Source organism: Acomys minous, assembly GCF_964271855.1.
Source record: "Acomys minous genome assembly, chromosome: 8".
In the NCBI taxonomy this organism is placed as follows: Eukaryota; Metazoa; Chordata; class Mammalia; order Rodentia; family Muridae; genus Acomys; species Acomys minous.
The window spans coordinates 31736074-31762329 of NC_140489.1; the positions used below are offsets into that span (position 1 = coordinate 31736074).

At 47.6% G+C, this 26256-nt stretch overlaps 1 protein-coding gene across 2 annotated transcripts in view; it reads right to left on the reverse strand.

Moving 5' to 3' along the window:
* Nucleotides 1-25926, reverse strand: part of FLVCR2 (FLVCR choline and putative heme transporter 2) — a 63465-nt gene extending 37539 nt beyond the window's left edge. The window contains exons 1-2 of one of the 2 annotated variants that reach the window (XM_084791600.1): nucleotides 25534-25926; nucleotides 24935-25497 (exon numbers count right to left, since the gene is read on the reverse strand). In XM_084791600.1, coding sequence (XP_084647726.1) covers nucleotides 24935-25497; nucleotides 25534-25636 — 666 coding nt within the window. In that variant the 5' untranslated portion in view covers nucleotides 25637-25926. Of the gene's footprint in view, nucleotides 1-24934 lie in introns of both variants that reach the window. The other variant, XM_084791599.1, reaches the window with a different exon arrangement.
* Nucleotides 25927-26256: the final 330 nt, after the last annotated feature.

Below are 26256 nucleotides of genomic sequence, written 5' to 3' on the forward strand. Positions count from 1 at the left end.
TCTAGAATTAGCCTGTTGGGGGATCGTCTCTTTGAGGGGCTGTCTAGATCAGGTTGACCTATGGGATGTCTGTTGGGGGGGCATGTCTTAACTGCCTTGAGGTAAGAAGACCCAGCAAGTGCTGGATAAGGGTAGAGAAAGCAAGTCAGCACTAGGCATGTGTGCCTTTATTCTCTCTCTGCTCTTGGATTTGATGTGACCAGCTGCAGTGATGTGCTACCACCTGGGATTGTGAGCCAAATAAACCCTTTCTCCCTGGGTGTTGTTGTTGTTGTTGTTGTTGATGATGATGATGATGATGATGATGATGATGATGATATTTTATCACAGTCACAGAAATGCAACTAGGATGGAAGTGATACTGACCTAGAGCTTTTATTTGATCTTCTGACCCAAGCCTTGTCCTTATGCCTGCTTTTAATCACTCCCAACTCTGAAGCCTCCTCGTCTACACCTCCTTTCTCTTAATGGCTGGGTGTTCCCTGATGTTGTTCCTGTGGTAAATTCTGCAGAGGATAGGAGGCGAGTCTACTTCTCCAGAGAGTTGAAGTGAAATCTCTTTCACAAGAGCACAAATCACTGCTGGCTGCATTGCTCACAGATCCCTCTGGCAGACCTGCTGACCACCAGACGGCACAGCCACACAGAACTTCCCTTCACTCAGGGAAGAGGAGACAAGAGTGGGTGTTTTGGGACCCGCCCAGCCAGGCAGGGTTGCAGTGTGCAAACCTCACCCTGAGGTCTTCACATCTGAGGAGACAAGGGGAGGCGGGGCAAAGTTCTACTTGGTGCCTTTAAAGTCTTCATCCTGTGTTTGCCCATTCAACTTTACCACTTCCTGCCCTTTGGCAGACAAATTGGCTGGAAAGAGGAACTGTTACCTTTGCCTAGGACACAACAGTCAGTTCAAACAGTGTTCCTGTGTGTGTGTGTATGTGTGTGTGTGCGCGCGAGCGTGCCAATCTTGCTTATCTTTCCAGCTTTCTAAGCCTTGCACAGACTTTCCTTTAAATGTAAATGTTTTGATTCTTTTAACATTCTCTTTCCCTCTCTCTCTCTCTCTCTCTCTCTCTCTCTCTCTCTCTCTCTCTGTGTGTGTGTGTGTGTGTGTGTGTGTGTGTGTGTATGTATGTGTGCGCGCGCCACAGTGCATGTGTGGTCGGAAGACAACCTTTGGCAGTCATTTCTCTCCTTCCACTGTGTGGGTCCCGGGATCAGGGATTGAACTCAGTACATCAGGCTTGCTGGCAGGTGCCTTTACCCACTGCCTGTCTTGCCCTGCATGGCAATAACTTTCAATGTCAATTTCCAGCGGTTAACCTCAGACCTGTTGCTTTACTGACTGCCATGAAACAAGAGTCTGCTCCTCTTCCTAGAGAGTACACCTCCAGATATAGCTAGAGTGGGCATCCTAGAGCTTTTTGTTCTTCCCCTCTGTACCTTGCCTCATGATCCAGAGGAAAAAGCTGGAAGGAAAAAGAGACCTACATCTTACATCAGAAAAACCATTAGCCACACATATCCACCACAACCCCAAGAGAGAAGTGTCAGCAACATGACCTTGTTATTTGAGGGGGGGCACCATACCCCCAAACATCTCCCAATGCTCAAGAATGAAGTAATTTCCCTCCTTACTTGACCCAACACTTACCGCTGGTCCCTCTGCCTGCCTTATGGACTAAATCTGGGCCTGTCAGACCTGTGCAGGCCCACAGGCTACATCTACCCAAATAGCTATGGATGAGCTCTAACGTGAAATCACAAACTGACTTACTAGTGTACGACAGCGTCACAATGTCAGAAGCTTGTAATAACCCTCCTTCCCTTGTATGTAAACCTTACAAGTGGAGAGGCCTTTTCACATAGCATCTCCAGCGCTCAGCCGGCTTAGCACGCAGTAGACGCTCAGCAGTTGTTCATTAAATAAAATAACAGCTATGTTGTCTTGTCTCCCAAAGCCACATGATAAGCAGGAAGGACTATGGCCTGCATCCATTGGCTTTCATTTGTCACTTGGCCTACTGTCAAATGGGAAGACACAGGAACAGCCGGGGTAGAATTTACAGAGATAAGAGAGAAGAGACAAAAACTGGCCAAGGCTGTGAGAATCATTTGCTTAAGTAGAGGTCTGGTCCATGGTGACAGGTGGCGCATGGAATTCTGGGTAGCCTACGAACACATGGCAAACCATACCAAGGGCAGACAGGAAAGAGACCTGCCATGTTAACAGGACCCCCAACCTTAGCACAATTGAATCCATGATGGAAGTACCACTCAGGCCATAGAACTCAGCACTTTGATGGTACCACCTGCCAAAGTGAAAACAAAGACCTAATCCATCAAAGTCCACAGTTCGGGGAAAGTCTCGGGACCATAGTTCTGCTTTGGGCTAACAGTTCTTGTTAATGGACGTGTGTCAACCCAAAACATGGTTTTGTGCTTAAAAGCTCACCCTGAGAAAGGCTCAGGGCTACACTGGGTCCTGAACACCCAGTATAGTCATTAGCCAGCTAATAAAGACTTTCTACTGCCTTAAAGCCATGTTGGAGCCATCTTCTCTGGTGGATACCTCACAACACATGGAGATCATCAACACCTTCAAATAGCTCTGACTTCACTAGGACTGCCCATCCCCATTCATTCCCAGACGGACTGTGTCCCTACCAAGCTCTACATTCTGAGGGCAGGACCTAAGCTAGTTCTGAGCCGAACCTTGTATCTCTAGCAGAGGATGAAAGAGCCTTGCCAGGCACAAGCTCCTCTTTGTTATTGTCTGGCAGGCAGCCCTCTGTGTCCTTCCTGGAATCCAAATGAACCAGAAGGTCCCGAAGGGCTTCAGGAACTACAGGATGCCCAGCCAGCAAAGATCAGTCTAGATCTCCTCTCTGTACTGATGAGAGGGATTCAGGAACCCAAAAGTTCTAAGAGGTTCTGTGGTGGTGAATAAAAATGGCCCTGACAGGCCCATGAAGGAAGTGTGTCACGGGAGGTGGGGTTTGAGATCTGGGTTCCTCAAGCCACACCCACTGTGACATGCTCTTCCTGCTGCTTGCTGATCTTGATGTAGAACTCTCGGTGTCAGGATTCTGATTCAGTCTGCCTACCTGTGATGTGATGTCATTGCTCACCTGCCATGAGGGTGTGGCCCTGCCCGGGCTATATAAAAGGACAGTCCTCCCTCGCTCCTCCCTCTTACTCTTCCTCTTTCTCCTCTCTCTTCCTCTTCCTCTGTCTCTGTCTCTCTCTCTCTCTCTCTGGGGGGGGGGTACCCTTCCCCCCTTTCCTTCTCTCTGAATGCTCATTTAATAAACCTCATATAACCTAATATCTGGCATCTGGTACCTTATTATCTTATTGCCTTATATCTTATATTAAACATAAAACTGAGCACCATGTTTGCCTACACATCACCATGCTTCTCGCTATGATGCTAATGGATTAAATTTCTGGAACTATAGATGAGCCCCAATTAAATGTTTTCCTTTATAAGAGTTGATGTGGCCATAGTGTCTCTTTACAGCAGTAGAAACCCTAACTGAGACAGGTTTCTACAAGCAAAGTGATCAGAATTTACTTGGGACAAGCTGACTGAAAAAGCTACAGTGTTGAGCCTGCCAAATGGTGGGTGTAGCCCTTAGTCCAAGACTGCACTTCGTAAGACAGACAAGACATGCTGTGTGTACAAGAAAATGCGTTTCTTTCCTATTAAAGGACAAGGCTGGAGTCGTTAAGGTTTTTTTTGTTTGTTTGTTTGTCTAAGTTCACGAATGAGCACCCAAAGTCAACATCTGCAGGATATTTTGTTATTTTTAAGCCATCTACGTATCCTGAATATTATCCAGGCCTCAGATAACCCAGTGAGACCCACAGCAGGTGGCCCGGTATCCAGATGGGGTAAAAGAGACCCAGGAAGGCCCTGCTTCCGGTCCATAATAAGGGTCAACCAGGGTCACGTTCATGAGATTCCCTTCCCAGGCCTGCGTCCTTCCCAAGGAACCTGCTTAACTTCCCTAAGGCACTGAGGGGCAGCAGAGCCCAGGAAGGCATGGGAGAGATCCCTGACAACTCCCTGTGTAGAACACGCTGTGCAGACCTGGGTCATCACACACACATAACAAGGACAGAAGGCCCCTTCCCCACACTCTCTCCATGAAGTCAATCAAAGGGTGGTTTTGTCAGTGGAGATCATGTTAGAGCCTCCAGAAGTCCCCAGGATCTTCCAGACCAGACCATGAGAACATAATACGTTCCCCTGCCCCCCTCAGCCCCCCCCCAAAGCCTTCAAAGAAGCAAACATCAGCAAGGAGGAAAGTCTGTCCTGATGCCACAGGAAAAAAAGCGCAAAGTGTTAAGAGGCCCATCCCAGGCCACAAGGCAGGCAGGCAGGCAGGCAGGATGTCTCCCGGGGCTGGGGCAGGATGGAGCAAACAAAAGACTGTGTGATGTGGTAGCTGGCTGAAGAAGTGCTCAGGAGAACACGGAGCCTTCCCAGGCCCCGCCCCACCTCAGCTCCACCTTCCTGGAGGCCAAGGGGCTTGACCACCCGTGGCTCCTCCAGCGCGCACTTCAAAGGCTTTAGAAATTGAGAAAATGACGTAAGGGATTCTCTCAAGGGGAAGGGGGTGGCTTCTGCTACACATAAAGGTCAAGAAGCAGGGGTGGGGGTTGAGGGGGTGAGGGGGTGAGGGGGCGAGGGGGTGGTGGTGGTGGTGGTGGTGGTGAGGGTGCATTCCTGAATCCCAGCACTGGAGAGGCTGAGTTGGCAGATCTCTGTGAGGCTAGTCTGGTCTACAGAATACATTCTAGGACAGCCAGGGCTACACAGAGAAACCCTGACTCAAAAAAATAAAAAAAATAAAAATAAAAAACCAACCAAACAAAAAGGTGAAGAAGATTAGTAAGAGAGCTGGATTAAACTGCACACACACACCCCTCCATTCTTCCTCAGACCTTATTGTTAATAGTTGTCTCAAAAAAAAAAAAGTTCCAACATTTTCTGCAGTGAGGAGCAGGACAAGGGACAAGTAGCAGCCTCATTGGGCATGGTGGCACATGCCTGTGATCTCAGCACTCAGGGAGACAGAAGAGGCAGGTGGATCGCTGTGAGTTCGATGTCAGCCTGGTCTACAAAGCAAGGCCGTGGGGGGAGGAGGGAGGAGACAAAAAAAAAGCAGCAGCATCCTCGGGTGGCAGAGCACTGGCAACTGGTAAGAGGAGCCCCTCTAGCACCAGCCAGGCATAGCTTCTTCAGCTTGCTATGAGGCAGAGCTCTATCTAGGGGTGTGACACCCCATCCTTCATCCCCCCCCCACAAAGATAGTGAGGAGGCAAGCCAGGTTCCCTTGCTAACTTCTGTTCTCAGCTTCCCAACTTTTGAGCACCAGAGAGAAGGAACTAGCCACAAGGATTTCTGGGAGAGTAGCTGAGATGCTCTGAGCAGTTCAAGCCAGACAGTAGAAAAGTGTCTGTGGAACGGAGGTTAGGGCCAGAGGGGTAAAATGGATGTAGATAGCTGTGCCGGCACATCATCCCAGGCACTTTGTAAGTTCGAGGCCAGCCTGGTCTACAAAGCGAGTCCAGGCCATCCAAAGCTACACAGAGAAACCCTGTCTCAAAACAACAAAAACAAACAAAACAAAACAAAACAAAACAAAACAAAAAATGGATGTAGATGGGGGATGGAAATGTTTACCAAGGATGCATTTGGTTCCAAGAGTTTCTGTAGACACTGTCTCAGTCAGCCTTCATGACAACTGTGTCGAGCATTCCTGCTCCAGATAATGTAACTGTGAGGCCCAGAGAGGAGGACAGGTGTCCTGCTGCAGGCCTCAACTTGGCTGCTGACAGAGCTGGGGCCAGCTTCCCTGGTTTATAAGTAAAGTTCATGTTGTAGTTCTTTCCCAGGGATGACCTAAACCACACATCCCCACCTCTGCCCCAGAGAGGCCAATTCCTCGGGTCTGCTCTTGCCCATAGGGATCTACTTCCAACTTACACCCAAGGTAGCTCTGATCTTAGAGGTTCATGGGTCACCCCCCCTCTTTTTGCTTTTTCATGACAGGGTCTCTCTGCATAGCCTTGCCTGCCCTGGACTCCCTTTGAAGAGCAGGCTGGCCTCGAACTCACAGCGATCTACCTGTCTTTGCCTTCCTGAGTGCTGGCTGGGATTACAGGCATGAGCCACCAGGCCTAACCAAGAATTCCATTTTAACAAATGACATGAGCATATCAAGTTTCCTGTAAGGAAGCCTGGCTTCGTGTGGCTCTCTTTAGAGACTTTTCTCTCCTAGCCCCAAGGAAAGAAACCTCAGAGCAGTTCTCACTCTTTCCCTAGGTGTCCCAGGCAGAGACCGCAACACTCCTGCAACTTCTTCCCAATAGACGGGTCCCCCAGGGTGCTCAGTCCAGCTCTGTAAACATGCCCAGGCCAAAGGTCCCAGAAAGTTTGCATTGCTCAATGGGCAGCCACTATCCTCAAATAAATACCTCCACAGAGGTGGGCCTGCTAAACTTGCCTAAGAGCTGCTCACTCCCTACAACCTGCAGAGAAGATGGGCTCACAAATAGTTTCATGTACGACAAGCTGCTGCCTACTAACAGAGCTGGAGACCCAGCAGAGCAGGGACAAATGTTTCACACAGAAAGCAGGAATTTCCAGGATAGGCTCCAGATGAAAAAATAAAAACAAATCAGCCCATCCCACAATCTCCCACCCCCGGCCCACCTTGCTGTGGACTCTGTTTCTTCCTTCACTGCTATCACTCAGTGCTATGGATCCAGTGCAGCTCCTGACACTAAAGGGGTTTGCACTCACTCAAGCAGGACAGAAGACAGGCTAGGAGGAGAGAGAAGTACCTGCATTCACCCTAGGATCTAGTCTGCGTTTCCTGCTGGCTGAGAGGCAAACTTTGGCACACTGGATAAAACTAGATTCATCTACAGGACTGTGGATTATACAGAGATATCTCAAACAAGGATGCTCAAAGCAACAATGGACCTCATACGCCGCCTTACAGTTTCAGCCACAAAAGGAAGCTCCTTAACGGTGAGTAAGTAAACAAGCCCAGGCATCCTCAACTTGATTTTTAAACTTTACTTAAGTTTTAACCTTTGCTAATCTTCAAACTTTATTATAAATTATACCCTGCATGCAATGTAACTTAGAAAGCCATAAAATTTCATATATGGGGCTGAAGAGATGGCTCAGAGGTTAGGAGCACTGACTGCTCTTCCAAAAGTCATGAGTTCAAATCCCAGCAACCACATGTTGGCTCACAACATCTATAATGAGATCTGTATACATAATAAATAAATCTTTAAATTTTTTTTCATATATGTGTGTATATATGTGTGTATATATAGGTGTATATATATATATGTTATATGTATATAATATATACTTGTAGAAACCTTTATAATACACACACACACACACACACACACACACACACACACACACACACATCCTACGGGGCAGTGGTGGTGCATGCTTTTAATCCCAGCACTTGGGAGACAGAGGTAGGTGGGTCTCCAAATTCAAGGACAGCCTGGTCTACGGAGTCAGGACAGCCAGGGCTACACAGAGAAACCATGTTTCTAAAAATGAAACCAACAGAGGCAGGTGGATTGCTGTGAGTTCGAGGCCAGCCTGGTCTACAAAGTGAGTCCAGGACAGCCAAGACCACACAGAGAAACCCTGTCTCGAAAAACCAAAAAAAATTAAATAAATAAATAAATAAAAATAAAAATAAAAATAAAAATGAAAACAAACAAACAAACACATACATAACAACATTATATATATATAATCTGTTAGGTCTCAGGCGGTCCATACGTCCAGCTGACTGATTAGGTAGATGGTGGCAGTTAAGGAAAGCACTCTGAAGACAGATCAAGAATCATAGAGAGCAGCTGTGTGCACAAGATAAACTGAGTCTTATGAGGCTGTAACGCACATACCTGCACATATATGTCAATATGGATCTATATCTGCAGACACTGTGAACACACTTTTAAAAGTACATCTTTTAAGACACGCACACCCAAACCTGCCTGTCCTCTTCCTGTGTGCCTCTACTTCCTGTTTATTTTAGACAGGGCTTCACCTATAGCCCAGACTGACCTAAAACTTACTATGTACTCTAGGGTCACCTCAAACATACACTGATCCTCCTGCCTCAGCTTCCCTGCTGCCCTGGCTCGTCTCTGTCTAAATACTTAATAGGCTTGCTGAGTGGGCACTCCTCGGACTCTTCCTGAAAGTCTGTATAGTGGCCACGGATCCGGCTTTACTGAGCGGATGTCCTGGAGCAGAGCTCCTGGCAGCAGTGCAGGGCTGCACCTCACAGCCTCCGCTGACATTTGCCTTCTCTCTCAAGATGGAATCTGGTGGAAGCCAATGGAAACATTAGGCTGTCATAATGTTCTGACATACTGTCTAATCTTCAGAGGTTGGTAAGGAAGTAAAGTCCAACCCACCTCCCATCCATGCCTCTTGGCAAACAGTTGGCCTGCTGTCATCTCTGCCTGCTTGGCTAGGCAGCATCTTGAACTGTGTGTACAGAGAAGCTGAGTTCATTAAGCTGGGTCACCAGGACCTGTAGCAGCATACCCGTTGCTGCTTAATGATTTACCAAAGAAAAAGGGAGAGGGACTTGCTCTACAAGATGAAGGAAAGAAAGATGCTTGCCTAAGTTTTGAAAATGGTACTAAGCAAGAACATGGGAGCCAGAGAATAAAGAGGAGGAAATAACAAGCTTTCACCTTGACCTGCTGGTTCCTTATCACTCCCCAAGGGGCTGCACTCTGCCCATCTGTCTAGTGCTGAGTGATGAGGGCAGAAGGGGCGGGTAGTTAGTGAAGGGAAGGGCATCTGCTGGGGGGCACGTCTAGAAACAGAGCAAGAATCAGGCATCAAAAAGTAGCTGTGTGCACTGAGAGTCTCAAAGCCTCTCTTCAGAAGAGTCTTCAGTTTGTGAGGGAAGCTGCCCTCTGTCGTGTGTCATGGAGATGGGCCAGTATCCGTGTTGTCCCAGAGACTCCCAAGTCACATCACGAAGTATTCTGTCACCCTGTTGGCCTGGGGGAATGACACTCCGTCCTTGCACCTGGCTCTCCTCTCAGCTTCAGAGGCTCTGGGGGACATCCCAACACTGCTAAGAAGCTTTCTAGGATGACTCGGCCTCCCTTCTGAACTAGCTGTTGTCCACTTGGCTCATTAAGAATCAACTCACTCTCAGTCAGGCGGTGGTGTCACAGGCCTTTAATCCCAAGGACGTTTGGGAAGCAGAGGCAGGCAGATCTTTAAGAGTTTGAAGCCACCCTGATCTACAGAGTGAGTTCCAGAACAGTCAACCTACGTAGAGAGACTTAGTCTGGAAAAAACAAACACAAAAACAAAATAAAACAAGACAAAAACCAAATAGACCAAAAAAAAAAATTTTTTTTTTCAATTTTAGAAACTGGAGAGATGGTTCAGCATTCACTGTTCTTACAGATGACAAGAGTCCCTGCACCCACATCAGGAAGCTCACAACCACCCGTGACTTGAGCTCCAGGGGATCTGATCTCTCTTCTGGATGCCACAAGCACCTGCATTCATGCATGCGTGTGAGCGTACACACGTACACACACACACACACACACACACACACACACACACACACTTTAAAAACACTTTTCCCCTTAAGAATCAACTCAAATGTCAGCTCCCCCGAAGAGCTGTGTGCTTGTACCTTACGGTGCCCAGTATTGGGCCTTGTCCTCCTGCAGCCCCCAGATTCATGTGGATCAGGAGGGTAGAGGCAATAAGCTGAGTGCAGATCTTCTTCCTTTAGCATTCCAGTGCTGGGGACTAACCCCGGGACCTCAGGCATGCTAACTACTGCTGCGACACACCCTGCCCGGCCTCTCTCTTTGGTACTTCCTATCTGATAGATGCTAGCCAGCTGCCCGTTCGTTACACAGCAGCCCATTTAACTCTCCTCCGCTTCTTTTGCTTTGGCCCGTATGGCCTCCAGCTTATAAAAGACTCTGAGACTCACAACAGCTACGGGTCTGGTTGTAGGGTAGGTGGCTGCGCTGAAGACAGCGAACGATGCACACAATGATGAGATAGCCCTTCCCGGGGAAAGAGGACTCAGTCACATGGTCATGTAGAGGGAACTCAAGTAGAGTTTAGTAGTAAGCTTGCTTAGGAGACATTAGGTCAAACAAAGAGGAATTTAAGTAAGGGAGTGCTGCAGCCAAGGCAGCTCAAAGATCGGTGGTACACTAACCTGGCCTCTTAGAGACCCGTGAAGCTTAGGATTGCTGGGACAAGGCTTCTCTAAATGTTTGGTTACCAGAATTGACTGGCCAGTAGGTTCTTTCCCATAATAAAAGAGACAACCCTGACTTACAACCAGAACCCATTTCTCATCAGAGAACATGCTTTCTGCCCACCCATTCCATGTATGTGTGTGTGTGTGTGTGTGTGTGTGTGTGTGTGTGTGTGTGTGTGTGTGTGTGTGTGTTTCAAGACAGGGTTTCTCTGTGTAGCCCTGGCTGTCCTGGAACTCACTCTGTAGACCAGGCTGACCTTGAGCCCAGAGATCTGCCTGCTTCTGCCTCCTGAGTGCAGGGAATAAAGGTGTGCCTATTGTTTCTTAGGGACAGGTCAAGGAGGCAGCACAGGGTGACAACCACCATTAAGACCTGGTCTCCTGGGGCTGGAGAGATGGCTTGGCGGTTAAGAGTACTGCCTGCTCTTCCAGAGGTCTTGAGCTCAATTCCCAGCAACCACATGGTGGCTCACAACCATCTGTAATGAGATCTAATGCCCTCTTCTGGCCTGCTGTTGTATGTGCAGGCAGAGCACTGTATACATAATAATAAATAAAGAAAAAGAGAAAAAAAAAAAAAAAAGACCTGGTCTGTCATTAAGCCCGGGGTTCTCTTTTTAAGAAATGCACAATTCAGCCAGGAGAGCAAAATGACCCAGGGTAACAACTATTGGGGAAAAAACCAGTATCTTGTGTGGGGTGTGATGGCCCACACTTGTAATTCCAGCACCCAGGAGGCAAAGGCAGGCAGATCTTTGTGAGTTTGAGGCCAGCCTGGTCTACAAAGCCTGTCCAGGATAGCCAAGGCTACACAGAGAAACCTTGTCTCAAAAAAAAGGATCAACAACAACAAAAAGAAAAAAAGAGAAAAAAAGAAAGAAAGAAAAGAAAAGAATAAGAACACTGGTGTACTTAAGAATAATCCTGACACTATCTCTGCTGTGTGACTTTCCCATCTGCCTAAATGGCCAGACTTGCAGTCTCCTGTCTCTGTTTATATTGTTCAAAGTGTAACCTGGGGTCAGGATCTAAAAGAGGCTTCAGGATGACATCATACCAAAAATCTATAAGCCTACGGTCTACATAAGTTAGTAACATTTTCTGATCGAGGCTGGTTCCCTTTTGTACATTAGCCAAAACCAGGCCCACGCTATCATTAAAAGGTGTTTCCCTTTATTAATGCCCAAGTTGTGGAGTGCTCTCTCACTGAGAAGGTATATTATTTCTATAACTAGAGAAAACAGTTCAGGCATGATCTTTTTTTTTTGTCCCTCTCTGTTCCCTCAAGAGCCAAAACTAATCTTGGGCTAGCAGTCCCCTGAAAGGCCACTTATTACCTCCCTGTGTATCTGATCAAACCACCGACTGGCTAATAGTAAACCCTTTGGAATGTGTGGCCTTAGCATATCATTCCCTGCTATCGACCTCAAACTAAGGATGTCAGATTACATCTGAAGTGTCCTGGTTTTGCTGTAAACAACCTACCTGGTGTCCCCATCAGTGAATTTGGTAAATACATTGATTTATGGCTGTCTTGTTCTGTGACTATAAAAGCCCACACAAACTCTTCACAGTGGAACGTGCTGTTCAGAGCAACCTGAGTCTGTGTCCTGGGGCCATGGTCACTCATATTTGGGTCAGAATGAACTACTTCTTGTTCCCTGTGGTTTGCACGGACACCTCCAGTGACTCAAACCCTCCAAGGCTCACTAATTCGTCATCTTATTTCTTTCAGGAAGTGAAAACCTATTTAGTCCCGTACTCAAGGCAAGCACCTCTTATACCCAAGGCCCTGCTCCTGTCAATCAAGTCTGGCCCTTTGGCAAGTTTTCCACTTGGTGATAAGAGGGGAGGAGGGAAAGAAGACAGCAGGACAGTTCATTAAGCGCCAGGAAACAAAGGGCAGGAATGTTGTTACAGTAGTCCAGGGTGTGGATGGAGGCTTTGGTGCCTACTTCCCTTTTCTTGGATAAGACTCCTTTGGACTTCAATTTCAATAAGGAAAAAAAGTGAGGAAGATGAGGTTAGTGTAGGCCCATCAAGACACAGGTGAAAAGGGGTCAAAAGCCTGGCATCTGAACTCTGTCCCTATCGGGTAGAGACCTGATATTCTAAATGACATACTTTTAAGATGGAGTCCACATGCTGACTCATCCCAGCGCTCGGGAGGCGGAGAAGGTGGGATCACTGGAAGTTCGAGGCCAGCCTGGTCTACGAAGCTACTCCAGGACAGCCAAGGCTACACAGAGAAGTTCTACTGGGGGTGGGGGGTGGGGGGTGGGGGGGGTGAGTCAGCTGGCTTGTCAGTCCTGTGGCCAGGAGTTACCCACCCCACCCCAACCCTTTTCATCTGAAAACAGGTAACGAGATGTTACAGGCAGCCCACCTCAGCGCAGCCTCTGTCTAGTCCTGTGGGTCTCAACCCTTTGGGGAGCGGGGGGTCAGATGACCCTTTCACAGGGGTCACATCAGATACCTACATTATGTTTCATAACAAAAGGTACAGTTGTGAAGTAGCAACAAAATAATCTTATGGCTGGGGGTCACCACAACCTGCGGAAGTGCATTAAAGGGTCTCGGGGTTAGGGAGGTTGTGAACCACTACTCTAGCCCTTCAGGCAGTGCCGTGCCTGCCGTGCCGCTTTACCTGCATTCAAATTCTAACTCAGAGAAGCCTAACTTTTCCTTTTCTTTCTTTTCTGCCTCTTCTTCTTTCATGTACCGGCCAACGCCCGAGCATGCTTTGCCTAGTGCTCTGGGTCCCCTCACATCTTCTCAGATGCTCTACTCTGACTCTTCTACCCTGCTGCTGGCCAGCCTCCATCACAAAAGACAGGACGGCCTTTCTCTCTTCCTCTTCTCCATCTCCCTATTCTGAGACGTTGGTGAGATTTGCATCTTGCTTGTTCTTTAAAAAAAACAAGACAAATATAAAACCTCTAAAACTAAGAAAATTGTCCCCAAGCTTCTTTTTGAGTCCATTTCTAAATTATTTTGTTAATAAGAGCCTACAAAAAGAGCCAGCATTAAAAAAAAAAATGGAGCCAGCATAGTGGTGCATGCTTTTAACACCAGCACTCCAGAGACTGAGGCAAACGGATCTTTGTGAGTTCGAGGACAGCCAGGACAGCCAGGGCTACACAGAGAGACCCTGTCTCAAGAAAACACACACACATATGCACGCATGCGCGCACACGCACACACACACACACACACACACACACACATACACCCACATGCATGCATGTACGCACACACATAGGCTCCAGCTGGAAGACCATATGTGGAATGTTTCCCCTGGTGGTGGTATTTAAACATGTAGCTTAAATTGATATTTCCAGGTGAGGGCTTAGCAGAGTGGTAGAGTACTTCCCTAGCAGGCACAAGGCTCTGGATTCTGTCTCCAACATCAACAGGCGTGGGGTGGGGGGAGGGGAGCGGGAGTATTTTGACCATTTTGAGCACGCAGACTAGTTCCATTAGATTAAGCATTGGTTCTATTGGGCAACAGTCACATGCTCCAACTCATCGCAAACTGAAGCAAACTAAAATGCTTCCCCATTTCCCCTCCCCCAGCTCCTCAGCAGCTGCCACCCTTACTCTACAGTTGTACCTGCAGCAGAGTTCAAATTTTACTTATACTGTTTAACCTCTGTCCCAGTTCACAGCCCAGCATGTCAAAACTCTCTGGAATGACCTGAATGACATAAATGTCTTTTTGTAATTCTTCAAGGTGTGCAGCGGCCCACGCCTGTGACCTCAGCGCTATCTCCAAAGGCCCAGTCCTTCCGCAAAAGACCTGAGTTTATACTAATGAGATAACAGGTTAAGGTCCTCAGGATACCTGTGTGTGTGTGTGTGTGTGTGTGTGTGTGTGTGTGTGTGTGTAGTGTGTGTGTGTGTCATGGGGTCGACCATATAGCTTTACTGAGAAGAGCAATTACCAGGAAACGGAAACCACCCGCTCCATCTTCCCCTTACTTCAGGGAGAAGCACTCAAGACTGAGCTGGATAACAACTCTAGATTCTCAAGACTGAATTCTGGAGTCTAGAATATTGACTCACAGGCTGGGGATACTCAGAGGGCTGGGAGGTTGGCCCTGCCAGGACACTCTCACTTCCCGAGCCCCACCCCGCACATCTCTAATGTTTTCTTGATCACATCCTTTACAAGCCAGTAAATTTTAAGGCAGGTTTTCTCCCCAGCCTGTGAGATGTTGTGCAAATTAAATCTTTGGGACTCTCCAGCTGATATGTAGTTGGTCAGGGTAAAGATGGTCCCCGGGAGCTATACTTTACCAGTGTAGAGTGTGGCAGCCTCGTGAGACAGCCCTTGCAGAGTCCGCAAAAGTCCAGTCTGGTACTCAGCTTTTCATTTCTGGCCTCACCTGCTTTGATAACCAGTGTCTGAAGTCCCCAGTTGAGCCATAGACTCCTGTTAGCTTTGCCATAGCTAACACCTCTGATTCTTAAGTTGCTTTTCAGGAACTTGGTAATACCAGCCAGTTGAAACCATTGACCCTTCACTTTGGATTGTGCAAGTGCCCACGAGTGATCTTTTGAGCATTTAAACTCCATTCTCAAAGCACAGTCCTCTTCCTCGTGAAAAGACCTGGACTCCCTGGTCAATAATCTCTCGATCACGGGCTAATGAGATGGCTCAGCCGGTAAGGCCGTTTGCCAACGAGCCTGAGAAGCCTGAAGTCACGTGGGGTGGAAAGAACTTGTGGTTCTCCTCTTTCCTGGGGTGGCACGGGGGTTGGGGTGGGGGTGGGGGGGTTCGGGTGGGTTGGGGGGTGACGTGGGGGGTGAGGTGGTCGGGGGGCCTTTGGCCACCAGCCCACTGAGGCAAGAGGAGCAAAAAACAAAGATGCAGGGCTTGGAAGGTCGTGAGCATGACAGAGATCGAACACTCTGGAACCACTTCAGGAGCGAGTTCAACTTTACTCAGGGAGAACAAAGTCTATATAGTCCTTGGAGAGTGGATGGGGGGTTTCCAGGCTAGGTGTGCATAGCTGGTGAAACCAGGCACTTTTAGGATGTTTGTTTTGCATTTGGCAGCACGCTCCTATCATATGAACGGGAACACAGCACCTAACTACCCTATAGGTGCAGGGAGAGAGCTAGCATGGAGCTGTGTCAAGGGCCATATATCAGATGTGGTTAGGGGCATCTGTGTCTAAAGACACTCTCCAGATGGAGCCAGGCAGAGAGCCGGAGGCCCTGCTGGGGAGAGGGAGTCCTGCACCTAACGCTGAGCTCAGCGGACTGGGAGTACTGAACCTCAAACAGCAGGGAACTGACTTCTGAAAGTTGTCCTCTGACCTCCACAGGAGTATGTGCTACACTTTCTTGGTGTTCCTGCAGAGCACCCAGATGGCTGCTCATAACTGCCTGTAACTGCAATTCCAGGGGATCCACTGCCCTCCTTTGGCCTTGGCAGACGCCTGCATATACTTGTTTTATAGTGATATTATTCTTTAGCTTCCTTCAGCAACAATTTGTAGTTCTTAGTGTGTATGTTTTTCACTTCCTTGGCTTGATCCTAAGTTTGGTGGTTGTTTTTTTGTTATTATCCTTTTTCACTATTATTAATGGGGTTGCTTTCAAGTTTCTTGCTGGATTGTTTATTGTTATGGATCAAATGCCATTTTATTAGAACAGGCTCTAATGCTGCAAATTAAGTGTTCAATTTGCAATCGAAAACTAGAGGAGGCTGGAACCGTTCTGGACAGGATCCATATTGGAACACAAAGTCAGGAACTTTCCTACCTCTCGAGCACTGCTTTTTCTTGGCTGTGCTTAGTTCTGTAGATCTCTGGTGGACTTGAAAAGGTCATATAAAGAAGTTATTTTGGCAAGTTCCTAGCTGTTTATTTAATGTCTCTGCAGGGGAGTTAAGAACCTAGTACCATCCTGCTGACGTCACTCTTCTGCTGCCTCTCTTATTCTGCCAATAGTATTGCTTCAGGGAGATGGTTAAGGAGCCAGACTGGTGAGAGCAGAGTCAATGCTAGGAAGTAACCCGACAGGCCAGGATAGGAAGATCAGGCCAGGGGTTCGACACCTGAAGACTTAGACTTGACTCCGTGCATTTAACGAACACTGCAGCAGGGTCTGCAATGGACCAAAGCCAAGGTCGGGGCCGGTGAGGCCAGCCTGGACCTCCTCCAATATGCTGGAGAAGATGTGAGAGCCAGGGCTACGAGAGTCTGCAATGGAGATGCTTCAGATCCCAACAGCACTGCCCTTGGCCCAAGACCTCGGAATCTTAAAGGGATTAGAATTAGGAGTCCTGCTTGGAAGCCTAACCTGTTCCTTCAGTTTGAAGGGACCCAAGGCCACCTCCTTCTGACTGGACGCCAGACACAGCACCGAACAAACACACCATAAATCAGCCCTAATAAGAATGGCTACATGCAGTCAACTTCCTTCTGCACAGCTGACTCTATGTCCTTCAAGCAAAAGCTCCCGAATGCTAACCTCAAATGGGAGCCAGCTGAAAACAGTATACTTGTTTACTGAAAACTACAAAACGTTGCTTATATATCTCTGGGCCCTCCCTAGAGAGTTGGTCAAGGATGCCTCCCCAGGGCATCTGTCTTTCTACCCTCAGCCATATTCGGGGAGAGCTGGACCACTTGACCTTCAGAGTAGAAGAAATCAGAAATGAAATTCAACTCTATGCCACTCTCTTCCAAAGTCTCAGACTAGCAATTTTACCTAACCCATGGTTTTAAAATAGAAAATTCAACACACACACACACACACACACACACACACACACACACACACAGTGGGGAGGAGACTTTAAGCCTGGTGGCATATTTCTATAATCTTGTTTCTTAGGAAAGAAAATCTGAAGTTCATGTATATATCAAGACTCTGTCTTAAAATCAACAGATAAAGCCTGTCGCAGTGTCATGGCGCATACCGGTAATCCCAAAACTCAGAGAGGCAGACACAGGCGGGTCTCTGTGAGTTTGAGGCCAGACTGGTCCACAAAGCGAATCTAGGACAGTCAGTGTTACAGAGAAACGCTGTTTCAAAAAATCAAAATCAAACCAAACCAAAAACACCCCAAGAGGCAAAATAATAAATAAAACGAATAAACAAAAAGCTCCAACAAAACCTACCAAATATAGAATCTTTGAATTAATTACTAGCCTTAAAGATTAATCTCAGAGATGATGGTTCAGTGGTTAAACACACTGGCTGCTCTTCCAGCAGACCAGGGTTCAATTCTGGCACCCACATGGCAGTTCACAACTGTCTGTTAACTCCAGTTCTACGGGCTCTGTTGTCCCCTTCTGGCCTCCTCAGGCCCTGGGCACGCATGTGGTACATAGTCTTATGTGCAGGCAAAACATCCACGCAGATAAACATTTTAAAAATTAAATAAAAATAAAACCAACTTCATAAGCTGGGCAGTGAAAACCATGACTATGACTCCATTTACATTAGCAACCACCTAGAACAGGCAAAACTGGAATACAAAGAGGTCCCACGCAGCATGGAGGTTCCCAGGAGGTGCAGGGGAGAAGAGAGAAAGAATTACTGTTAATGTTGAGTTTTGGTTAGGCTGAAAGGTGACAACAGTGAGCAAAGTTAATCCTAACACACTAGCCCTTCCTATGATAAACCTGCTACATTTGTTTCATCATGACTTTACATGACCTCTTCCAGAAGTCCTGAGTTCAATTCCCACCAACCACATGGTGGCTCACAACCATCTATAATGAGATCTGGTGCCCTCTTCTTGCCTGCAGGCAGAACACTGTATACATAATAAATACATCTATAACAACAATAATGACAACAACAACAACAATAATAATAATAATAATAATAATAATAATAATAATAAAAACAAAAAATTTCAAGCCATTACTGGCAGCATATGCTTGTAAAGGCACGGCAGAAGGATCACTGCAGTTCTAGTCTAGTCTGAGCTATATGACAAGACCCCGTTTCAACTTTCACGCCCCTCCCCCAAAATTTTCATGTGAAAACCTGTACTTAGAATTCTCTTTACACAAGAAAGAAAAGAAGGAAGGAAGGGTCTATGGACATCAGGTCATACAATTTGTAGCAGCAGTTGGCCTTTCTGCTGGCTGGGGCCACACCCTGTTCCTACCGTCACCAGAGTAAGCTCGCCTCATTCACTTGTCTGATGTGGCTGGCCCCATCAGAAAGAGCAGTCCTGAATCTACCTCTCTCAGTCACCATAAGGCTTGAACAGCTCCCCCCCCCCCCACCATCCTGGTCTTCTAATGCATTGCTGGAGGCCAGAAAGCAGTCAGGTGTGGGAGCACATGGCAGGCCATTGCAATGACAAGCAATGGATAATCAAAGGTCTTCATCTCAGACCTTGACCAGTCTCTGAGTGCTGAAGATGCAAGAATGATATAATCTAGGAGACACACGATAAGCCAGGAACCCCTGAGCTACAGCTTTACCACACCTAAGCATCCAGGATTTTGAAATAAGACTTTGTTGTCCTCGCCTCAGAGCTCCCGCTCCTGAGTCACCCTCAGCCTCGTCAGGCTCAGCCAGTCAAGCAAGCACGGGGCCTCCTCAGGGCTGAAGTCACTTCTGAGAGTCCATCTTCATCTGCCACAAAATGTTTCCCGTCAATTGTTGACCTGCATGTCCACTTGGCTGTGGAGCAAGGCCCATTCAGAACGTATAGGGAAACACACATGGAAGGGTGTAAATTTCCAAAGACTTGCCAACCAAGTGGATGCAAAGGCTAGGCAGGTAGCTCAACGGTAGAGAGCTTGCCTAGAACAATGAAGCTTTAGGTTGGACCCCCCAGCACCACAAGGGGGAAAAAAAAAAGGATGTAAAACATCATGCTAGCAATTGTATAAGATTGACAACAAGTTTAAATAGTATTTGGAATGTGGTATGCTAAATAAAAATCTATCACTAAACTAATATTCTCTTTTTCCATTTACTTTTTTTGTTTTTTGTTTTTCAAGACAGGGTTTCTCTCTCTGTGTAGCCTTGGCTGTCTTGGACTCACTTTGTAGACCAGGCTGGCCTCGAACTCACAGAGATCTGCCTGCCTCTGCTTGCCACCACACCCAGCTTGCCCTTTACATTTTTAACATGGTGACCAGAAAATTTTGTTGCGTACGAGGCTTGCACATGCTCAAATGTTACAGCTCCAGATCCAGTGTTGTCTTAGATACTGGAAGCCAGGACGTCTGCTGGATTCCAACTGTGAAGGTGTTGTGTTTTCCCTACCTCTAAAAGCAAACCCATTTCCGGTGTATCTGGGAGGCAGGGTCAGGTTCCCTTTCCTTGTTTGTTTGTGCTGCAGGCCAGCCCCCGGACCGGAAGAGCTCCTTTGATTCTTATCAGCTATCACCCAGGTCTCAGGATCGACCTACAAAGATTCCTTTTGAATGACGAAAGAAAGAAAGAAAGAAAGAAAGAAAGAAAGAAAGAAAGGATAAAAAGGAAGGAAGGAAAAAAGAAGGCCATGACTGCTCCTACGTCTGGTGGGAGAGAGGCTTATTGTAGATAGGAGGGCAAGCATAATCAGAGGCAAAGACATCTGGGAGAGTCCAGAGTGAACATGACCCTGAGTGGGGCCATGAGAGGAGAGGTAAGAGCCAGAAGAAGAGGCCTGAAGGGTAATGGTTTAAAAAAAAAGAAAAGAAAAGAAAAAGAAAAAGACCAGCTTAGCCAAAACGGCTGGATTCTATAGGGAAGAGCTGTAGGGAGAAGGGTAGCCCAGTCCCCGGGCTGGAGAGTTCAGGGGAGGGGGCAGGGTTATGCCAGCCACGCCCTATACCAGGTAGGGACTGAGGGATGCTGGGAGAACCTGACATCCAGTGTCTTCTTTGATATGTTAAGTATGCAGCAGAGTTGGCCTTTTGCATGAGGTTTGAGACCTAACACCTTTTACACCTTGTATGGTAGTCTGTGTCACTCAAAACCCCACTGCAGATGGCTTTCCCTTGAAACAAGGCTGAGTGGTGCTCAAAAGTAGCCGCATTTTCCAACCGACAGCAGCAGATCTGAGCCCATGAAAAAAAGACTCAGGAAGCTTCACCTTCGGTTTTAAATGGCCTGTCATTCCTGCCCCCCTGCCACCCACCTAAAGTCTTGACCCATTTCTTTCTTGCAGACTCTAGCCCACTTTCCTGACTGTGCCCAGTTCCTATTCTAGGGTTAAAAGAGATCGGTTTAATCCCAGCACTTGGGAGGCAAGAGACAGTTGGGCCTCTGTGAGTTCAAGGCCAGTTGAGTGGTCTACATTGAGTTCTAGGTCAGGTAAGGCTATACAGTAAGACCCTATCTCAAACAAACAAAACACACACACACACACACACACACACACACACACACACACACACACACACACCAGGCAGAAATGCCCTCACACCAGAAGTCAATGATCAAAAGTCAAAAGTCCTTGAAACACTGTGCTGGCTCGTTTTGTTGTCAAGCTAGAGTCATCAAAGAGGAAGGAACCTCAGTTGAGGAAATGCCTCCATGAGATCCACCTGTAAGGCATTTTCTCAATTAGTGATTAATTGAGGAGGGCCCAGCCCATGGTGGGTGGTTTGATCTCTGGGTTGGTAGTCCTGGATTCTATAAGAAAGCAGGCTGAGCAAGCCAGGTGAAGCAAGCCAGTAAGCAGCATCCTCCATGGCCTCTGCATCAGCTCCTGCCTCCAGGTTCCTGCCCTGCTTGAGTTCCTGTCCTGGCTTCCTCCAATGATGAACTTGCTTTTTGGTCATGGTGTTTTTCCACCACACCCGGCTTGGTGTGCATTTTAAACTCTAGAGGAAGTCTGCACAGGAAGACAACAATTCTATAGCCTTTACTTAGAGTCTAGCAAACTCAAGGCACTCGGTAAAAGCCTGAAAGTCAAATTTTATACAAGCAGAGGCTGGTCACCCCGAGAAGTACACAAGAAACACTAAAAGAGAGAGCAGGATTCCAACCGCGTGAAAGAAACGTGAAAGTTATTAGGATCAAAACAGTCACTTGTGTCAGCCTTAATAACAGCAACGATTGCTGGGTGTGGTGGGCTCGCCTGTAATTCCAGCACTCCGGAGACAGAAGCACGTGGATCTCTGTGAGTTTGAGGTCAGCCTGCTCTATAGAGCAAGTTTGAGGATAGCCAGGGCTGCACAGAGAAACCTTGACTCGAAAAACCAAAAACCAAAGAACAAAACAAACAAACAAACAACAACAAACCCAAACCCAGCAACAACGGGCCAGAGAGATGGCTCAGTGGCACCGACTGCTCTTTCAGATGACCGAGGTTAAAATCCCAGCACCCACACAGCAGCTCACAACTGACTGCAACTCTAAAATCTAAAAATGCTGGTGTGGTGTTACATGTTTTCAATGCCAGCCCTTGGGAGGCAAAGGTAGGAAGATCTTTGAGTTCAACAACAGCCGGGTCTACAAAGCCACATCCCAGCCAGCCCAAGTGCCACAGTGAGAATCTATCTCAAAACAAACAAACAAATCAGTAAATAAATGTTTCCGTTTCATGGAAATGGCCACAAGAGCTTCTGCTAGACCCTGACCTTACAGAGGCCATTGTACTTTTGTGATGCTTGTGGAATCAAGCTCAGGGTCCTGCACATGCTAAGCACAACCTCTACTACTGAGCTACACCACTGGCACCAGTGTGACATCACACAAAATCTCTTCTACAAGGGTGTCTGTGCCACATCTGTCTCTTCACCCTCAGGTCCACATCACTGTCGGTATTAATCTGTGTCCAGAGACTGTTACTTCAAAATAGCTGATGTAATCCTTTCCATTTGTGTCTTTTAAAACTCCCCCTCGTGGAAGGGTGGGGGGCTGGGGAGATGGCTCAGAGGTTAAGAGCACTGTCTGCTCTTCTAGAGGTCCTGAGTTCAATTCCCAGCAACCACATGACGGCTCACAACCATCTATAATGAGATCTGGTGCCCTCTTCTGGTCTGCAGGAATAGATGCAGATAGAGTACTCATAAAAATAAATAAATAAATCTTTAAAAACAACAACAACAACAACAACAACAAATCCTCTCCCTTGGACCAGCATGACGGTAGATAAAGGCACCTGCAGTTCAGCTTGATGACCTGAGTTCTATCACCAGGACCTACATGGTGGAAAGAGAGAATTCTTGCAAATTGTTCTGTGACCTCCATATATGCATTGTGGCACACGCACACACATACCTCTACTCACAAAATAAATAAAAATAATTTAAAAACTCTCCCTGGTCTCAGCTTGTTTGCATGTGTGGAGAGATTACCACAGCACACGTGTTATTAGCATTTCCATTGTTTGCTATCCACAAACACCAGTATTCTTTGGAAAATCTCTTTCTCTGACCCTCCCACCCCATCCACCCCACCCCCTGAAGCAGACTGAAAATGATATAGGGTTTAAGGTGATTGACATTGTAAAGTTTGCAAGCCATGAAGAATTAAGTCTGCAGAATATTTGCTCAGCCAGGCCTATGGAGTCTTTCCTAAGGTGCAAAGCACAGGTATTCTGTAGATATTTTTCCCATGCACCAGAGCTTTACCTGCGGAAAAGGCTATAGCACAGATAAACAAGCGCATCCATCTCTCCACAAGAAAGACTGGGAAGGTTTTCATAATGTTTAATTTAGTACAGAGGGTCAACTCTAAAAATTCAAAAGAACCAGCTATCTTTCTGACTCAAAAATCAACACGGGTTTACAACTTTTATTACATTTATTTATCTATTGAAGGGTGTGAGGAAAACATGTGCATGCCACAGCAAATATGTAGAGGTCAGTGGGAAGCTTGCTTTTTCCACCACGTTAGTCCAACTCAGGCTGTCAGGTTTGGTAGTATGCTTGGCAGCAGGTACCCTTACCACTGAACCATCTCACCAGCCCCAGGATATTTTTAAAAGAATTTTTAAATTCTTAGCATTTCTTGACCTTGTTGGGGGAGTAGGGTAGAATTGGAAATGAATAACTATTCCTCTTAAAATTTAACAACATATCTAGTATTATGTCCTTCAGACGTGTGGGTCAAGGGGTTACTTTTGTGCCTTAGGACTAATAACAAAAGAAAAGTAGATGGTGGTAGCAATATGCCTTAAATTCCAGCACTCAGGAGGCAGAGGCAGGCAGATCTCTGAGTTCGAGGCCAGCCTGATCTACAGAGAGAGATCCAGGCCAGCCAGGGCTACACAGAGAAACCCTACCTAAAAAAAAAAAAAGAAAGAAAGAAAGAAAGAAAGGAAAAAGAAGAAGAAGAAGAAGAAGAAGAAACCCCTACTTTGATGGCTCCAGGTAAACACAAAGGGCTTCTTCCAGTTCTCCCCCAAGTGGCTGAACTATAGCCCTTTGTATGAACCCTAATCTGCTGACAGAACGAAGGCCTTCTGGGAGATACAGTCTTCATGCTCTAGCCTTAGATCCACTAAGGGGCAAATCCACCTGCTAGGCTAGAGACAATAAAACCCACAACCAATTACTTTAAGAATTTAAGCTTGACAAATATAATTCTCTTGTTTCTTTACATATATTTGAGACAGTCACAAGTAGTTTTTGTTGTTGTTGTTTTCTTTCTTTTTGGGGGGAGGGGGTTTCAAGACCGGGTTTCTAGCCTTGCTTGTCCTGAACTCACTTGGTAGACCAGGCTGGCCTCGAACTCACAGAGATCTGCTTGCCTCTGCCTCCTAGAATGCTGGGATTAAAGGTTCTAGAAGTTACACTTTCTCAATGAAATGAACTGATAAGACTTGTGAGTGAACGGTCTGTCAATAGCCTGGACAATGTGCACTCAGAAGTGAGAGCCCGAGGTCTGAGGCTCCCATTAAAGAAGTAGCCACAGACATTTGCTTTGCTTTGAATACATTGAGAAAGCAACCAGATTCACAACATGCCCAGGTTTCTGGATCAGAACCACACTAAGATCATAAGAATCTGAGATTGCTTGTCCCAAAAGGAGGAAAAAAGGATAAAGATATGAGGTGCTTAGACTAGAAGTCTTCTAGAAAATTCACAAAGAGATTTGTACTCTATCCTGCTGGACATGGCTCTAAACCTCAGAGAGGGGCACACGCCTTTGTTCCTGTTGTCCTGGTTTCAGCTGTGTGTAAAAGAAGGTAAAAACAGTCCATCCTACAGTGCTACACACAGGGGATCTCAAATTCTAGGAAAGTTGGCTGGTCCAGCTAAAACCAGCTGCCAAAGTCCAAAGATGCCTAAACAGCCAGGTGTCAAAGACTGCTCACAGAGAAAGACCAGTATTCCTAAAGATGGACTCGGTGGGCAGACACAGGCTAGGGAAAGCAGCACCGTCAGAGATGAGCGTGTTCTAGAAGTAGCCTTCCTGATGGCCAGGAAAAACTGCAGACAAAAGAAAAAGTCCCTTCTTTGTGACCCCATTGATTTTACAATGCCACCGACAGTCACAATCACCCAGCTACACTGTCAGTCACAGCCAATCACAAAGCCATCCAGAGTCATAAAGGCTGTGAACCAGACAACTGCAGCTTCCTACATAGCGGGTCAAGCCAGGTAACCCTCTAAGATACTCAGCCCCATCACCCTGAGGTGCTCTCTCTTTGGAACAGCCACTCCCACACACAACCCTCTACTCACCTGATTGCCAAACACAGCCACGGAGCAAGCTGTTGAGACCTCATTGGCCCCGAACCAGACCGAAGCAATGCGTGAGGGCATGCCCAGGATGAAGACCTGTGCCACGGAGCAGATGACCTGACCCAACACTGTGACTGGGAAGAGGTGAGGCTCCAGGCTGCCGAGCTTCACCCAGGCTCCCAGGCAGTTGAGTGCTGAGCCGATGATAGCGATTGTACGAAGACCAAACTTCTCCAGCATCCAGGCCACTGGCAGGAGCAGAGGGATGTAGGTCAGCATGTAGCACATGGACAGCCAGTCGATGGCAAAGGCGCTGACGCCATAGAAGGTCATGAAGATGTTATTGATGGAGCTGTACTGGATCCACTGGAAAGCGTTGCATAAGGAGTAGCAACTGAACACTAGGACCACGGCCCAACGGCGCTTGCTCACCTTGATCACGCTGCTCTCTTGACCGGAGATACTGGGATGGCTCACGCCGCTGGGTTGAGCAAAGGTACTGGGGGGTGCTGAACTGCTAGGACGGGCAGAGATGCTGGGGTCCATGGAGACGCTGGGATGACCTGAGACGCTAGGATGGATGGAGACGCTGGGATGACCTGAGTCGCTGGGATGGGTGGAGTAGCTGTTGTCCATCTGAATTGCAGACTCTGGGACAGGTCTGTCATCGCTCTCCTCCTGGTTGAGACTTTCATTCACCATGACCACAGCGAGTTCCTGAGCCCGGTGCTAATCCCTACAGTCTTACGGGCCAGTGGCTGTTCAGCTGTCACCCTACAGCTGAGGGAACACTTGTCCAGCAGCGCGCCTCTGTTCGTGGAGAAACCAAGAGCGAATGGGCTTCTCGCACACCCCCCCAAACTCCTCTCTCTGGTCTTTGGGAACTCTTGTTCCCCAGGTCGGCCACAGTCGCCTTGCCACGAGCTCCAGTCTGTCCGGTTGAAGCGCTGACCGTCTTGAAAAAAAGTTTACTCCCTGGACTGCGGCTGGGCCAGCTAGGTTCGCTCCCGGGCAGGCTGGGGCCTCGCCCCCTCGGGCGCACGTGACCGCCCCGCCCCCCCCCCGGCCTGCCCGGCTCCCCACGCCCCGCCACCCCTCCCACCCAGGCTTCCCTGCCTTCTTGAGCAGAGCCCGCAGTGAACCGCGCTTGTTTCGCCATAGCTTGGGGTGCATTCCTCCCCGACGTCCCGGGCGTCATGGAAACCGCCCGGGTTGGCCCCCACCCCCTACACTGCTCCTAAGTTCATTTGTTTCCCCCATCTCCCAGAGGACATCGCTGGGCGATCCCTTCCGAGGTCAGAGTCTTCTCGAGGCCTGTGCGT